General features: G+C 46.3%; 1 protein-coding gene across 7 annotated transcripts in view; it reads left to right on the top strand.

The window, feature by feature from the left end:
• The window catches only part of LOC109909808 (receptor-type tyrosine-protein phosphatase mu), a 309,073-nt gene that overhangs the window by 276,406 nt on the left and 15,347 nt on the right, over nucleotides 1–17,320 (top strand). For all 7 annotated transcript variants that reach the window (XM_031796756.1, XM_031796758.1, XM_031796761.1 and 4 more), the window contains 3 exons: nucleotides 13,833–13,949; nucleotides 14,667–14,821; nucleotides 15,819–15,954. In XM_031796756.1, coding sequence (XP_031652616.1) covers nucleotides 13,833–13,949; nucleotides 14,667–14,821; nucleotides 15,819–15,954 — 408 coding nt within the window. The remainder of the gene's footprint in view (nucleotides 1–13,832; nucleotides 13,950–14,666; nucleotides 14,822–15,818; nucleotides 15,955–17,320) is intronic.

Raw genomic sequence — 17,320 nt, 5'->3', positions numbered from 1 at the left:
ATGACAGAAACCCTGGGCCTGATATTATTCCATCTAGTGGATGACAGAAACCCTGGGCCTGATATTATTCCATCTAGTGGATGACAGAAACCCTGGGCCTGATATTATTCCATCTAGTGGATGACAGAAACCCTGGGCCTGATATTATTCCATCTAGTGGATGACAGAAACCCTGGGCCTGATATTATTCCATCTAGTGGATGACAGAAACCCTGGGCCTGATATTATTCCAGCTAGAGGATTACAGAACCCCTGGGCCTGATATTATTCCATCTAGTGGATGACAGAAACCCTGGGCCTGACATTATTCCATCTAGTGGATGACAGAAACCCTGGGCCTGATATTATTCCAGCTAGAGGATTACAGAAACCCTGGGCCTGATATTATTTCATCTAGTGGATGACAGAAACCCTGGGCCTGATATTATTCCATCTAGTGGATGACAGAAACCCTGGGCCTGATATTATTCCATCTAGTGGATGACAGAAACCCTGGGCCTGATATTATTCCAGCTAGAGGATTACAGAACCCCTGGGCCTGATATTATTCCATCTAGTGGATGACAGAAACCCTGGGCCTGACATTATTCCATCTAGTGGATGACAGAAACCCTGGGCCTGACATTATTCCATCTAGTGGATTACAGAAACCCTGGGCCTGACATTATTCCATCTAGTGGATTACAGAAACCCTGGGCCTGACATTATTCCAGCTAGAGGATTACAGAAACCCTGGGCCTGACATTATTCCATCTAGTGGATTACAGAAACCCTGGGCCTGACATTATTCCAGCTAGAGGATTACAGAAACCCTGGGCCTGACATTATTCTATCTAGTGGATGACAGAAACCCTGGGCCTGACATTATTCCATCTAGTGGATTACAGAAACCCTGGGCCTGACATTATTCCATCTAGTGGATTACAGAAACCCTGGGCCTGACATTATTCCAGCTAGAGGATTACAGAAACCCTGGGCCTGACATTATTCCATCTAGTGGATTACAGAAACCCTGGGCCTGACATTATTCCAGCTAGAGGATTACAGAAACCCTGGGCCTGACATTATTCTATCTAGTGGATGACAGAAACCCTGGGCCTGACATTATTCCATCTAGTGGATGACAGAAACCCTGGGCCTGACATTATTCCAGCTAGAGGATTACATAAACCCTGGGCCTGACATTATTCCAGCTAGAGGATTACAGAAACCATTCCAGCTAGAGGATGACAGAAACCCTGGACCTGACATTATTCCAGCTAGAGGATTACAGAAACCCTGGACCTGACATTATTCCAGCTAGAGGATGACAGAAACCCTGGGCCTGACATTATTCCACCTAGAGGATTACAGAAACCCTGGGCCTGACATTATTCCAGCTAGAGGATTACAGAAACCCTGGGCCTGACATTATTCCATCTAGTGGATTACAGAAACCCTGGGTCTGACATTATTCCAGCTAGAGGATTACAGAAACCATTCCAGCTAGAGGATGACAGAAACCCTGGACCTGACATTATTCCAGCTAGAGGATTACAGAAACCCTGGGCCTGACATTATTCCATCTAGTGGATTACAGAAACCCTGGGCCTGATATTATTCCATCTAGTGGATGACAGAAACCCTGGGCCTGATATTATTCCATCTAGTGGATGACAGAAACCCTGGGCCTGATATTATTCCATCTAGTGGATGACAGAAACCCTGGGCCTGATATTATTCCATCTAGTGGATGACAGAAACCCTGGGCCTGATATTATTCCATCTAGTGGATGACAGAAACCCTGGGCCTGATATTATTCCATCTAGTGGATGACAAACCCTGGGCCTGATATTATTCCATCTAGTGGATGACAGAAACCCTGGGCCTGATATTATTCCATCTAGTGGATGACAGAAACCCTGGGCCTGATATTATTCCATCTAGTGGATGACAGAAACCCTGGGCCTGATATTATTCCATCTAGTGGATGACAGAAACCCTGGGCCTGATATTATTCCATCTAGTGGATGACAGAAACCCTGGGCCTGACATTATTCCATCTAGTGGATGACAGAAACCCTGGGCCTGATATTATTCCAGCTAGAGGATTACAGAAACCCTGGGCCTGATATTATTTCATCTAGTGGATGACAGAAACCCTGGGCCTGATATTATTCCAGCTAGTGGATTACAGAAACCATTCCAGCTAGAGGATTACATAAACCCTGGGCCTGACATTATTCCATCTAGTGGATTACAGAAACCCTGGGCCTGACATTATTCCATCTAGTGGATTACAGAAACCCTGGGCCTGACATTATTCCAGCTAGAGGATTACAGAAACCCTGGGCCTGACATTATTCCATCTAGTGGATTACAGAAACCCTGGGCCTGACATTATTCCAGCTAGAGGATTACAGAAACCCTGGGCCTGACATTATTCTATCTAGTGGATGACAGAAACCCTGGGCCTGACATTATTCCATCTAGTGGATGACAGAAACCCTGGGCCTGACATTATTCCAGCTAGAGGATTACATAAACCCTGGGCCTGACATTATTCCAGCTAGAGGATTACAGAAACCATTCCAGCTAGAGGATGACAGAAACCCTGGACCTGACATTATTCCAGCTAGAGGATTACAGAAACCCTGGACCTGACATTATTCCAGCTAGAGGATGACAGAAACCCTGGGCCTGACATTATTCCAGCTAGAGGATTACAGAAACCCTGGGCCTGACATTATTCCAGCTAGAGGATTACAGAAACCCTGGGCCTGACATTATTCCATCTAGTGGATTACAGAAACCCTGGGTCTGACATTATTCCAGCTAGAGGATTACAGAAACCATTCCAGCTAGAGGATGACAGAAACCCTGGACCTGACATTATTCCAGCTAGAGGATTACAGAAACCCTGGGCCTGACATTATTCCATCTAGTGGATTACAGAAACCCTGGGCCTGATATTATTCCATCTAGTGGATGACAGAAACCCTGGGCCTGATATTATTCCATCTAGTGGATGACAGAAACCCTGGGCCTGATATTATTCCATCTAGTGGATGACAGAAACCCTGGGCCTGATATTATTCCATCTAGTGGATGACAGAAACCCTGGGCCTGATATTATTCCATCTAGTGGATGACAGAAACCCTGGGCCTGATATTATTCCATCTAGTGGATGACAAACCCTGGGCCTGATATTATTCCATCTAGTGGATGACAGAAACCCTGGGCCTGATATTATTCCATCTAGTGGATGACAGAAACCCTGGGCCTGATATTATTCCATCTAGTGGATGACAGAAACCCTGGGCCTGATATTATTCCATCTAGTGGATGACAGAAACCCTGGGCCTGATATTATTCCATCTAGTGGATGACAGAAACCCTGGGCCTGATATTATTCCATCTAGTGGATGACAGAAACCCTGGGCCTGATATTATTCCAGCTAGAGGATTACAGAACCCCTGGGCCTGATATTATTCCATCTAGTGGATGACAGAAACCCTGGGCCTGACATTATTCCATCTAGTGGATGACAGAAACCCTGGGCCTGATATTATTCCAGCTAGAGGATTACAGAAACCCTGGGCCTGATATTATTTCATCTAGTGGATGACAGAAACCCTGGGCCTGATATTATTCCAGCTAGTGGATTACAGAAACCATTCCAGCTAGAGGATTACATAAACCCTGGGCCTGACATTATTCCATCTAGTGGATTACAGAAACCCTGGGCCTGACATTATTCCATCTAGTGGATTACAGAAACCCTGGGCCTGACATTATTCCAGCTAGAGGATTACAGAAACCCTGGGCCTGACATTATTCCATCTAGTGGATTACAGAAACCCTGGGCCTGACATTATTCCAGCTAGAGGATTACAGAAACCCTGGGCCTGACATTATTCTATCTAGTGGATGACAGAAACCCTGGGCCTGACATTATTCCATCTAGTGGATGACAGAAACCCTGGGCCTGACATTATTCCAGCTAGAGGATTACATAAACCCTGGGCCTGACATTATTCCAGCTAGAGGATTACAGAAACCATTCCAGCTAGAGGATGACAGAAACCCTGGACCTGACATTATTCCAGCTAGAGGATTACAGAAACCCTGGACCTGACATTATTCCAGCTAGAGGATGACAGAAACCCTGGGCCTGACATTATTCCAGCTAGAGGATTACAGAAACCCTGGGCCTGACATTATTCCAGCTAGAGGATTACAGAAACCCTGGGCCTGACATTATTCCATCTAGTGGATTACAGAAACCCTGGGTCTGACATTATTCCAGCTAGAGGATTACAGAAACCATTCCAGCTAGAGGATGACAGAAACCCTGGACCTGACATTATTCCAGCTAGAGGATTACAGAAACCCTGGGCCTGACATTATTCCATCTAGTGGATTACAGAAACCCTGGGCCTGATATTATTCCATCTAGTGGATGACAGAAACCCTGGGCCTGATATTATTCCATCTAGTGGATGACAGAAACCCTGGGCCTTATATTATTCCATCTAGTGGATGACAGAAACCCTGGGCCTGATATTATTCCATCTAGTGGATGACAGAAACCCTGGGCCTGATATTATTCCATCTAGTGGATGACAGAAACCCTGGGCCTGATATTATTCCATCTAGTGGATGACAAACCCTGGGCCTGATATTATTCCATCTAGTGGATGACAGAAACCCTGGGCCTGATATTATTCCATCTAGTGGATGACAGAAACCCTGGGCCTGATATTATTCCATCTAGTGGATGACAGAAACCCTGGGCCTGATATTATTCCATCTAGTGGATGACAGAAACCCTGGGCCTGATATTATTCCATCTAGTGGATGACAGAAACCCTGGGCCTGATATTATTCCATCTAGTGGATGACAGAAACCCTGGGCCTGATATTATTCCAGCTAGAGGATTACAGAACCCCTGGGCCTGATATTATTCCATCTAGTGGATGACAGAAACCCTGGGCCTGACATTATTCCATCTAGTGGATGACAGAAACCCTGGGCCTGATATTATTCCAGCTAGAGGATTACAGAAACCCTGGGCCTGATATTATTTCATCTAGTGGATGACAGAAACCCTGGGCCTGATATTATTCCATCTAGTGGATGACAGAAACCCTGGGCCTGATATTATTCCATCTAGTGGATGACAGAAACCCTGGGCCTGATATTATTCCAGCTAGAGGATTACAGAACCCCTGGGCCTGATATTATTCCATCTAGTGGATGACAGAAACCCTGGGCCTGACATTATTCCATCTAGTGGATGACAGAAACCCTGGGCCTGACATTATTCCATCTAGTGGATTACAGAAACCCTGGGCCTGACATTATTCCATCTAGTGGATTACAGAAACCCTGGGCCTGACATTATTCCAGCTAGAGGATTACAGAAACCCTGGGCCTGACATTATTCCATCTAGTGGATTACAGAAACCCTGGGCCTGACATTATTCCAGCTAGAGGATTACAGAAACCCTGGGCCTGACATTATTCTATCTAGTGGATGACAGAAACCCTGGGCCTGACATTATTCCATCTAGTGGATGACAGAAACCCTGGGCCTGACATTATTCCAGCTAGAGGATTACATAAACCCTGGGCCTGACATTATTCCAGCTAGAGGATTACAGAAACCATTCCAGCTAGAGGATGACAGAAACCCTGGACCTGACATTATTCCAGCTAGAGGATTACAGAAACCCTGGACCTGACATTATTCCAGCTAGAGGATGACAGAAACCCTGGGCCTGACATTATTCCAGCTAGAGGATTACAGAAACCCTGGGCCTGACATTATTCCAGCTAGAGGATTACAGAAACCCTGGGCCTGACATTATTCCATCTAGTGGATTACAGAAACCCTGGGTCTGACATTATTCCAGCTAGAGGATTACAGAAACCATTCCAGCTAGAGGATGACAGAAACCCTGGACCTGACATTATTCCAGCTAGAGGATTACAGAAACCCTGGGCCTGACATTATTCCATCTAGTGGATTACAGAAACCCTGGGTCTGACATTATTCCAGCTAGAGGATTACAGAAACCATTCCAGCTAGAGGATGACAGAAACCCTGGACCTGACATTATTCCAGCTAGAGGATTACAGAAACCCTGGACCTGACATTATTCCAGCTAGAGGATGACAGAAACCCTGGGCCTGACATTATTCCAGCTAGAGGATTACAGAAACCCTGGGCCTGACATTATTCCAGCTAGAGGATTACAGAAACCATTCCAGCTAGAGGATGACAGAAACCCTGGGCCTGACATTATTCCAGCTAGAGGATTACAGAAACCCTGGGCCTGACATTATTCCAGCTAGAGGATTACAGAAACCCTGGGCCTGACATTATTCCATCTAGTGGATTACAGAAACCCTGGGTCTGACATTATTCCAGCTAGAGGATTACAGAAACCCTGGGCCTGACATTATTCCATCTAGTGGATGACAGAAACCCTGGGCCTGACATTATTTCAGCTAGAGGATTACAGAAACCCTGGACCTGACATTATTCCATCTAGTGGATGACAGAAACCCTGGGCCTGACATTATTCCAGCTAGAGGATTACAGAAACCCTGGGCCTGACATTATTCCAGCTAGAGGATTACAGAAACCCTGGGCCTGACATTATTCCAGCTAGAGGATTACAGAAACCCTGGACCTGACATTATTCCAGCTAGAGGATTACAGAAACCCTGGGTCTGACATTATTCCAGCTAGAGGATTACAGAAACCCTGGGCCTGACATTATTCCATCTAGTGGATGACAGAAACCCTGGGCCTGACATTATTCCAGCTAGAGGATTACAGAAACCCTGGACCTGACATTATTCCATCTAGTGGATGACAGAAACCCTGGGCCTGACATTATTCCAGCTAGAGGATTACAGAAACCCTGGACCTGACATTATTCCAGCTAGAGGATTACAGAAACCCTGGACCTGACATTATTCCAGCTAGTGAATTATAGAAACCCTGGGCCTGACATTATTCCAGCTAGAGGATTACAGAAACCCTGGGCCTGACATTTTATATCCACTGGAGACTCTAGGCAATGTCCCGTGTGGATGCAGACCTTGTTCAATCCTATTAACAATTGTTTAAGCCTTGAGAGGCGTGATCAGAGAGTGATCTGACCTGTTAGTGGAATAATCTCTCTAAAGCGGTCAAACCCATAACACCACACACACACTGACAGAGAGGACATGCCTAACATGTCTGTGGCTCATTTAAGAGCCCCAACACCCAGTGGCACCATATCGCATCAGCAAAAGAGGATCCGTGATGCACGTCCCCAGAGAGTTAGCCAAGCGGTTGAATCCTCCACCGAGCAGGGCCACCACCTAGCAGATCCACCACCTGGTGCTATTGTTTTAACCCCTCAGCCCTGGCCATCCCATCTCACCCCCTGTTGAGTCTCCATTCTCCAGACCCCTTCAGTGGGCTGACAGCAGGCAGGAAGGGAGCACAGTGTTAGTCTCTTCCGCCATAATAATAAAAACCACTCGCTCCACGGCCATCACCATCTGCTAGGCTGCTTCACCGCTGATGAACTCTGGGAAATCCCTTCTCCCAGGCTCCTGTCGCTCGCTTTCATGCCAAGCTGTTTAGTTTTGATTTCCATCCAGACTCTTTTCTGTTTTTACTTCGCGGTAGAGGGATGACGGAGAAAGGAACACAACCCCAGATGATGTGTTTGTGACTGGCGCAGGCAGCCACGCACCCAAAGCAGGCAGCCACGCACCCAAAGCAGGCAGCCACACACCCAAAGCAGGCAGCCACGCACCCAAAGCAGGCAGCCACGCACCCAAAGCAGGCAGCCACGCACCCAAAGCAGGCAGCCACGTACCCAAAGCAGGCAGCCACGCACCCAAAGCAGGCTGCCACGCACCCAAAGCAGGCAGCCACCCAAAGCATATCGCATCATAGCCGTCCGACACAGTCAGGGTTTATGGTTAAACAGGATATTTCAACCAAGACTTAATCTAGACAATGCTCCTCAGAGATTAGCTAGCAGCAGTGTCAGGGAGATCTGAGAGGCTAGAGGATCTGGACTTGAGCTCCATACTGTTTATTTTGATAGTGTCACTGGATACCCAAACCTCATTTCACTGATAATCAGGGCTGAAGCTACAGTCAGCTCCACAGGGATCCCCCACACTTTATTTACCCTGTCATATGGCGGCGAGGTGTCTAGTAAGATACGGATAGATAGCTAATCGTATTACCATGTCATCCTCCCAGTCTTTTAGTGTGAACCTTAAAACATAAATAGACTATGTGACACTGTGACCAAAAATGGTGCTCCGTATTACCCTGTTGAACCTCTCGTATCACAGATCATCTACGTCATCCCACTTCCTCTCAGAACAGTCGCCTACTATGCCTTGAGGTCCCCACATGCTTACTCAGTGTGGGGCCTGTAAGGAAACTCCTAAGAAAGCCGCTTTAGGAAACGTATAGGATCATCTTAAAATGGTCTCCAACGATGTTGAGATTCCTCTCAAAGGCTATACCAGGAAACAGTGTGTAATAGGAGCTGATGAGGGCCTGCGGAAGCATATTCATGCCACCTACTTAAGAAAATGGCTTCCATGACCTGAATGGAGAACTATACCAACTAAATGTAATTTGAGCAGCCCAGTACTCTAGAGACGTGCTATACAAAACTACAGTACACTATCATAAACCATGTATTACAATCGATCATGCTTGTTCTCAACTGGACTACCTGGTTAAATAAAGGTGAAATAAAAAATAAAAATGCTCAAAACAAACCATTAAAATGGTTTATCTCAATGGTGCTTCCATCGTTCTGTAACAAACAAGTAACTTGCTAATGTGTGAGTGAGGAAAAGTAGGGTGTGTGTGTGTGTGGGGGGGGGCACTCAGAGTATTATGTTGTATCACTCTCTCCATGATCAACACTGTCACAGAAGAACGAAAGAAAAACATTTCCCAGTGCCACCGCCATTTAAGAAAACAGATATCCTTATCACAGTTATACAGTCCTTTCTGGTCCTCTCCAGAGAAGCAACCAGCGACGATAACTATGGTGGAGCTTCCGGGAAAAAATATACATTAAAACACAATTATATCACCAATTAGAATAATTATCAGTATCAGGGAGGGAGGGAACAGAGAACAGAGACAGATGAAGAGAAGGAGAAATGCAGAGGATAAGGATGATCCAGAGAGTGAGAAGATGAGACTGGTGACAGGAGAGGACGAAGGGAGTGAGGGAGGGAGGGAGAAGGAGATAGAGAAGATGAGGCTGGTGACAGGAGAGGACAAAGGGAGTGAGGGAGGGAACAGAGTGAGGGAGGGAGGGAGAAGGAGCGAGAGAGATGAGGCTGGTGACAGATGAGAGGACAGGGGGAGTGAGGGAGAGAACAGAGAGGGAGAAGAGGAGAGAAAATATGAGGCTGGAGGGAGGGAGGGAGGGAGGGAGGGAGGGGAGGCTGGTGACAGAGGACTGAGGGAGGGAGTGAGAAGGAGGGATAGTGTCAGAAAAATGAAATGAAAGTGACAGTGTATCAATATGAAAAAGAAACAAAGGCTTGAGCTGGTTTTAATTGATCAATGGTGAATTCTGAAGTAACTGTACTACTGTATATAATAGAGACAATAAGCCTCTTGCTGTGTAGGATGGGCCAGATAAGTGAGGTGACGCTCTCACAGAATCAGCACTGTGCGACTTCTAGTGTCCCCTTAGAGTTCACAACCTCTTAATGAAGAAAGAGCCCAGTGGTGCAGTATGGGTAATTAGAGTGGGGAAATTGAGCACCTGCCCAAACACAGAGGAGGGCTGTCTGCCTGCCGCCATCTGAGACACCGTCAAGATGTTACTCATTGGTTGCATCTCAAATGGTACACTTTTCCCTTTGTAGTACACTACTTCTGGCGAGGGCCAAAGTAATGCACTATACAGGGAATATGCTCTCAAAAGTAGTGCACTATACAGGGAATATGCTCTCAAAAGTAGGGCACTATACAGGGAATATGCTCTCAAAAGTAGGGCACTATACAGGGAATATGGTGCCATAAGTAGGGCACTATACAGGAAATATGCTCTCAAAAGTAGGGCACTATACAGAGAATATGGTGCCAAAAGTAGGGCACTATACAGGGAATATGGTGCCAAAAGTAGGGCACTATACAGGGAATATGCTCTCAAAAGTAAGGCACTTTACAGAGAATATGGTGCCAAAAGTAGGGCACTTTACAGAGAATATGGTGCCAAAAGTAGGGCACTATACAGGGAATATGCTCTCAAAAGTAGGGCACTATACAGGGAATATGCTCTCAAAAGTAGTGCACTATACAGGGAATATGCTCTCAAAAGTAGGGCACTATACAGGGAATATGCTCTCAAAAGTAGGGCACTATACAGGGAATATGGTGCCATAAGTAGGGCACTATACAGGAAATATGCTCTCAAAAGTAGGGCACTATACAGAGAATATGGTGCCAAAAGTAGGGCACTATACAGGGAATATGCTCTCAAAAGTAGGGCACTATACAGGGAATATGCTCTCAAAAGTAGGGCACTATACAGGGAATATGCTCTCAAAAGTAAGGCACTATACAGGGAATATGCTCTCAAAAGTAGTGCACTATACAGCGAATATGCTCTCAAAAGTAGTGCACTTTACAGAGAATATGGTGCCAAAAGTAGGGCACTTTACAGAGAATATGGTGCCAAAAGTAGGGCACTTTACAGAGAATATGGTGCCAAAAGTAGGGCACTATACAGGGAATATGCTCTCAAAAGTAGGGCACTATACAGGGAATATGCTCTCAAAAGTAGTGCACTATACAGAGGGAATATGCTCTCAAAAGTAGGGCACTATACAGAGAATATGCTCTCAAAAGTAGGGCACTATACAGGGAATATGCTCTCAAAAGTAGGGCACTATACAGGGAATATGCTCTCAAAAGTAGGGCACTATACAGGGAATATGCTCTCAAAAGTAGGGCACTATACAGGGAATATGCTCTCAAAAGTAAGGCACTATACAGGGAATATGCTCTCAAAAGTAGTGCACTATACAGCGAATATGCTCTCAAAAGTAGTGCACTTTACAGAGAATATGGTGCCATAAGTAGGGCACTATACAGGAAATATGCTCTCAAAAGTAGGGCACTATACAGAGAATATGGTGCCAAAAGTAGGGCACTATACAGGGAATATGGTGCCAAAAGTAGGGCACTATACAGGGAATATGCTCTCAAAAGTAGGGCACTTTACAGAGAATATGGTGCCAAAAGTAGGGCGCTTTACAGAGAATATGGTGCCAAAAGTAGGGCACTATACAGGGAATATGCTCTCAAAAGTAGGGCACTATACAGGGAATATGGTGCCAAAAGTAGGGCACTATACAGGGAATATGCTCTCAAAAGTAGGGCACTATACAGGGAATATGCTCTCAAACGTAGGGCACTATACAGGGAATATGGTGCCAAAAGTAGGGCACTTTACAGAGAATATGGTGCCAAAAGTAGGGCACTATACAGGGAATATGGTGCCAAAAGTAGGGCGCTATACAGGGAATATGCTCTCAAATGTAGGGCACTTTACAGGGAATATGCTCTCAAAAGTAGGGCACTATACAGGGAATATGCTCTCAAAAGTAGGGCACTATACAGGGAATATGCTCTCAAAAGTAGGGCACTATACAGGGAATATGCTCTCAAAAGTAGGGCACTATACAGGGAATATGCTCTCAAAAGTAGTGCACTATACAGGGAATATGCTCTCAAAAGTAGGGCACCATACAGGGAATATGCTCTCAAAAGTACGGCACTATACAGGGAATATGCTCTCAAAAGTAGGGCACTATACAGGGAATATGGTGCCATAAGTAGGGCACTATACAGGAAATATGCTCTCAAAAGTAGGGCACTATACAGAGAATATGGTGCCAAAAGTAGGGCACTATACAGGGAATATGGTGCCAAAAGTAGGGCACTATACAGGGAATATGCTCTCAAAAGTAGGGCACTTTACAGAGAATATGGTGCCAAAAGTAGGGCGCTTTACAGAGAATATGGTGCCAAAAGTAGGGCACTATATAGGGAATATGCTCTCAAAAGTAGGGCACTATACAGGGAATATGGTGCCAAAAGTAGGGCACTATACAGGGAATATGCTCTCAAAAGTAGGGCACTATACAGAGAATATGCTCTCAAAAGTAGGGCACTATACAGGGAATATGGTGCCAAAAGTAGGGCGCTTTACAGAGAATATGGTGCCAAAAGTAGGGCACTTTACAGAGAATATGGTGCCAAAAGTAGGGCACTATACAGGGAATATGGTGCCAAAAGTAGGGCACTATACAGGGAATATGCTCTCAAATGTAGGGCACTTTACAGAGAATATGGTGCCAAAAGTAGGGCACTTTACAGAGAATATGGTGCCAAAAGTAGGGCACTATACAGGGAATATGCTCTCAAAAGTAGGGCACTATACAGGGAATATGCTCTCAAAAGTAGTGCACTATACAGCGAATATGCTCTCAAAAGTAGTGCACTTTACAGAGAATATAGTGCCAAAAGTAGGGCACTTTACAGAGAATATGGTGCCAAAAGTAGGGCACTATACAGGGAATATGCTCTCAAAAGTAGGGCACTATACAGGGAATATGCTCTCAAAAGTAGTGCACTATACAGGGAATATGCTCTCAAAAGTAGGGCACTATACAGGGAATATGCTCTCAAAAGTAGGGCACTATACAGGGAATATGGTGCCATAAGTAGGGCACTATACAGGAAATATGCTCTCAAAAGTAGGGCACTATACAGAGAATATGCTCTCAAAAGTAGGGCACTATACAGGGAATATGCTCTCAAAAGTAGGGCACTATACAGGGAATATGCTCTCAAAAGTAGGGCACTATACAGGGAATATGGTGCCATAAGTAGGGCACTATACAGGAAATATGCTCTCAAAAGTAGGGCACTTTACAGAGAATATGGTGCCAAAAGTAGGGCACTATACAGGGAATATGCTCTCAAATGTAGGGCACTATACAGGGAATATGCTCTCAAAAGTAGGGCACTATACAGGAAATATGCTCTCAAAAGTAGGGCACTATACAGAGAATATGCTCTCAAAAGTAGGGCACTATACAGGGAATATGCTCTCAAAAGTAGGGCACTATACAGGGAATATGCTCTCAAAAGTAGGGCACTATACAGGGAATATGGTGCCATAAGTAGGGCACTATACAGGAAATATGCTCTCAAAAGTAGGGCACTTTACAGAGAATATGGTGCCAAAAGTAGGGCACTATACAGGGAATATGCTCTCAAAAGTAGGGCACTATACAGGGAATATGCTCTCAAAAGTAGGGCACTATACAGGGAATATGCTCTCAAAAGTACGGCACTATACAGGGAATATGGTGCCAAAAGTAGGGCACTATACAGGGAATATGGTGCCATTTCAGACACACACCACAAGTGGTTGTTCTCTAAAAGCATTGGGATGTCTGTGTTTTCAACATTAGTCCTCTAGGTTGCCCAGAATTCGAGAGCATAATTATGTTCTGAAACTTAAAGAAGAAAAGAGTATAAGACCGTTGAGTTGACTCACAACAACAGCATATCAAACAATGTCCACAATAGACACCTTCCTTCAGTTGCATGCACACACTCATCCCAAGAACATCTCAGGCAGGTTTCCACCCTGACGGAAGTTATTTCACCATGGGCGTACGTGCTGGAGCGTGTGTGTATTGTGGACAGAGGTTGTTGACAAGCCTCTACTGCAGTCAGGTCATCCCATTACACCCTGTGTCCCCTCAGGTGAAGTGCTGTAAGTACTGGCCTGACGACACTGAAATCTACAGGGACATGAAGGTGACCCTCATCGAGACACAGCTGCTGTCAGAGTACGTCATCAGGACCTTCGCTGTGGAAAAGGTAGGGACACTCCACTTGATCATGATAGTGGAAGTCAATCATTGCGTTGTATTATAGTGTAGTGTTTAGAATGTATTGTGCCTAGGTTTGACAGATCGTCACGTTGTACCGGGGGTGTCTTACTCCTTGCACCCACCTAGGCAATGCCCAGCTACCAACTACTTTACTGAGTGTTCCTAGTGGCGTCCTCCGTAATAGGCCCATCTGTCTTTAAGAATGCCTGTCTGTCGGTCTAATCATTTTTAGTGTTCATCATCCTATTGTACTCCAGGCTGCTACCAAGCCTTTCCACTCTATTCCCCTGAGCTGTGAATATTTCCCCTGGGGTGTGGGTGTGGCGTGCATGCTCAAGGCTCTGACGGGTGTCCGCCCTGCCGTCTGTATTCAGCCTGCTCGCTGTGTGTGTGAATCATCACTGTTCTCCAGCTGTTCTTCTCCTGTTTCAATCCCCCCCCAGAGATGGGCTTTGTCATCAGTGTCCCTGTCTCCCTGTTCTGCTCAAGAAGAAGATCAAAATGCTGCTTAGGAGGAAGGGGGAGAGAGGGAGATAGGAGAGAGATGGGTCTATTTGGGGAGTGGGTAGACCTCAGCTGCAGTCCTCATTGTTAGCCACCCTCGGTGTGCATGCCTGGTGTGTGTCACAACAAGACCTCTCAACAGTTTGTTACTTGTGAATCCAAATGAAGTATTCAACTGTGTTTTCTCTTGTCTCTCCAGAGGGGAGCCCATGAGATCCGGGAGATCCGTCAGTTCCACTTCACTGGCTGGCCAGACCACGGGGTACCCTACCACACCACCGGCCTGCTGGGCTTCGTACGCAGGGTGAAGTCGAAGACCCCTGCCAATGCCGGGCCCATGGTGGTCCACTGCAGGTCACAGACTCACACACTCACTCTGTCTGGCTGTTTGGCTGGCTGGTTAAATGGTTGGTTGGCTAGCTGGCTGGTTAACTGGTTGGTTGGTTTGCTGGCTGGTTAACTGGTTGGTTGGTTGGCTGGCTGGTTGGTTAACTGGTTGGTTGGCTGGCTGGTTGGTTAACTGGTTGGTTGGCTGGCTGGCTGGTTAACTGGTTGGCTGGCTGGCTGGCTGGTTAACTGGTTGGTTGGCTGGCTGGCTGGTTAACTGGTTAAATGGTTGGCTGGCTGGTTAACTGGTTGGTTGGCTGGCTGGTTAACTTGTTGGCTGGCTGGTTAACTGGTTGGTTGGCTGGCTGGCTGGTTAACTGGTTGGTTGGCTCCCCAGTTGGCTGGTTAACTGGTTGGTTGGCTCCCCAGTTGGCTGGTTAACTGGTTGGCTGGCTCCCCAGTTGACTGGTTAACTGGTTGGCTGGCTCCCCAGTTGACTGGTTAACTGGTTGGCTGGCTCCCCAGTTGGCTGGTTAACTGGTTGGTTGGCTGGCTGGTTAACTGGTTGGCTGGCTCCCCAGTTGACTGGTTAACTGGTTGGCTGGCTCCCCAGTTGACTGGTTAACTGGTTGGCTGGCTCCCCAGTTGACTGGTTAACTGGTTGGCTGGCTCCCCAGTTGACTGGTTAACTGGTTGGCTGGCTCCCCAGTTGGCTGGTTAACTGGTTGGTTGGCTCCCCAGTTGGCTGGTTAACTGGTTGGCTGGCTCTGTCTCTTTTGCTCTCCCCTCCATTTGGTATGACTCAGAAAGACATAGCTAATAGATACTAATACCAAGTCAACAGCCACACTAAATAAAGTGGATCTGCTATTGTCTGTCACACCCATAGCTGTTTGGACTCTCATGCATGTCTTGCCCTGATGTTTTCCATACAAATAGTCCCAGATATTTTGGCAACCAGGGCTTTGCTATAAAGAGTGTTCCCACATGTGCTTTGGTTCTCACGCTGTGTCTGTGTTCTCAGTGCTGGGGCGGGAAGGACTGGCTGTTTCATCGTGATTGACATCATGCTCGACATGGCGGAGAGAGAGGGTGTGGTCGACATCTACAACTGTGTGAGAGAGCTGCGCTCACGAAGAGTTAACATGGTCCAGACAGAGGTAAGAATGACATTGTCCTCGCTTGAACCCAAACACACAGGACCGAAATGGAAGTCTTTTGACTTTTGTGTATATAATCCTCGGTAGTATTGGTATACGTCTGTTTCCTGGTGTCGCATTTTTATGTATTTTAAATTGTTTAAACTTTTAGATGTGGTTTAGCAAATGACCCAAATACGATACTTTTTGTCTTGATATATTTAGAACTAGTTTATTACTAGCCACCCATTGTAAAAGTGACTGCAGTGATTTCCCTTGCTGTGGTAGCTGACGTGTATAACGGTGAGTCATCAGTGTACATAGACACACAGGCTTTACTCAATGCTGCTGGTGGTCATTAGTAAAAATGTAAATGTATGCATGGCGGAATTAATTTTTCATTGTTTGATTTCATTTCCATTATTTTAATATATATAAACTGAAAAATGTATAGCTGCAAAGCTACTACAAGAGTTTTCTTGGAGGACATACAGAATGGTAGAAATGACATTCTTCTCCCCAGTACACAAAAGGCCAGTTCGTGTCTTATCATAATAATTCACTGTATTTTGGTGACAACCGTATGGCCTGCAAATCCCTTTCACTTTCAAATCCACATCCAAGGACAAGAGGGGGACGTCACAGTCCCCTAACCTGGAAACACTGACCCTCCACTCCCAAGTTGAGACGTTTCTGAAATGTGATATAATAAATGATTTACGTCAAGCCTGGGGCCTTTTCCCCTGAGAAGACGAGCGGGAGAGGGAGACCGGGAAAGAGAGAGTAAGTGTGGAAGTATTGACAGAGGAGAGGTCAATGGGAGTGGTCACTGTGGAGGTGACACAAACTGTGTCCCAAATGACACCCTATGGGCTTTGGGCAGAAGTAGTGCACTACTTAGAGAATCAAGTGCCTTTTTGGATGCAGCACAGTCTTAGGAAACAACATAAGAGACTGGGTGAGAGACAGACAGACGGGGTGCGAGACAGACGGGGTGCGAGACAGACGGGGTGAGAGACAGACTGGGTGAGAGACAGACGGGGTGAGAGACAGACGGGGTGAGAGACAGACGGGGTGAGAGACAGACGGGGTGAGAGACAGACGGGGTGAGAGACAGACGGGGTGAGAGACAGACGGGGTGAGAGACAGACGGGGTGAGAGACAGACGGGGTGAGAGACAGACGGGGTGAGAGACAGACGGGGTGAGAGACAGACGGGGTGAGAGAGAGACAGACAGACCGGGTGAGAGAGAGACAGACAGACGGGGTGCGAGAGAGACAGACAGACGGGGTGCGAGACAGACGGGGTGCGAGACAGACGGGGTGCGAGACAGACGGGGTGCGAGACAGACGGGGTGCGAGACAGACGGGGTGCGAGACAGACTGGG

Source organism: Oncorhynchus kisutch, linkage group LG18 (assembly GCF_002021735.2).
Source record: "Oncorhynchus kisutch isolate 150728-3 linkage group LG18, Okis_V2, whole genome shotgun sequence".
NCBI classification, from domain to species: Eukaryota; Metazoa; Chordata; class Actinopteri; order Salmoniformes; family Salmonidae; genus Oncorhynchus; species Oncorhynchus kisutch.
Note: the sequence above shows the minus strand (reverse complement) of the source record. Positions and strands in the feature narration are given on the sequence as shown.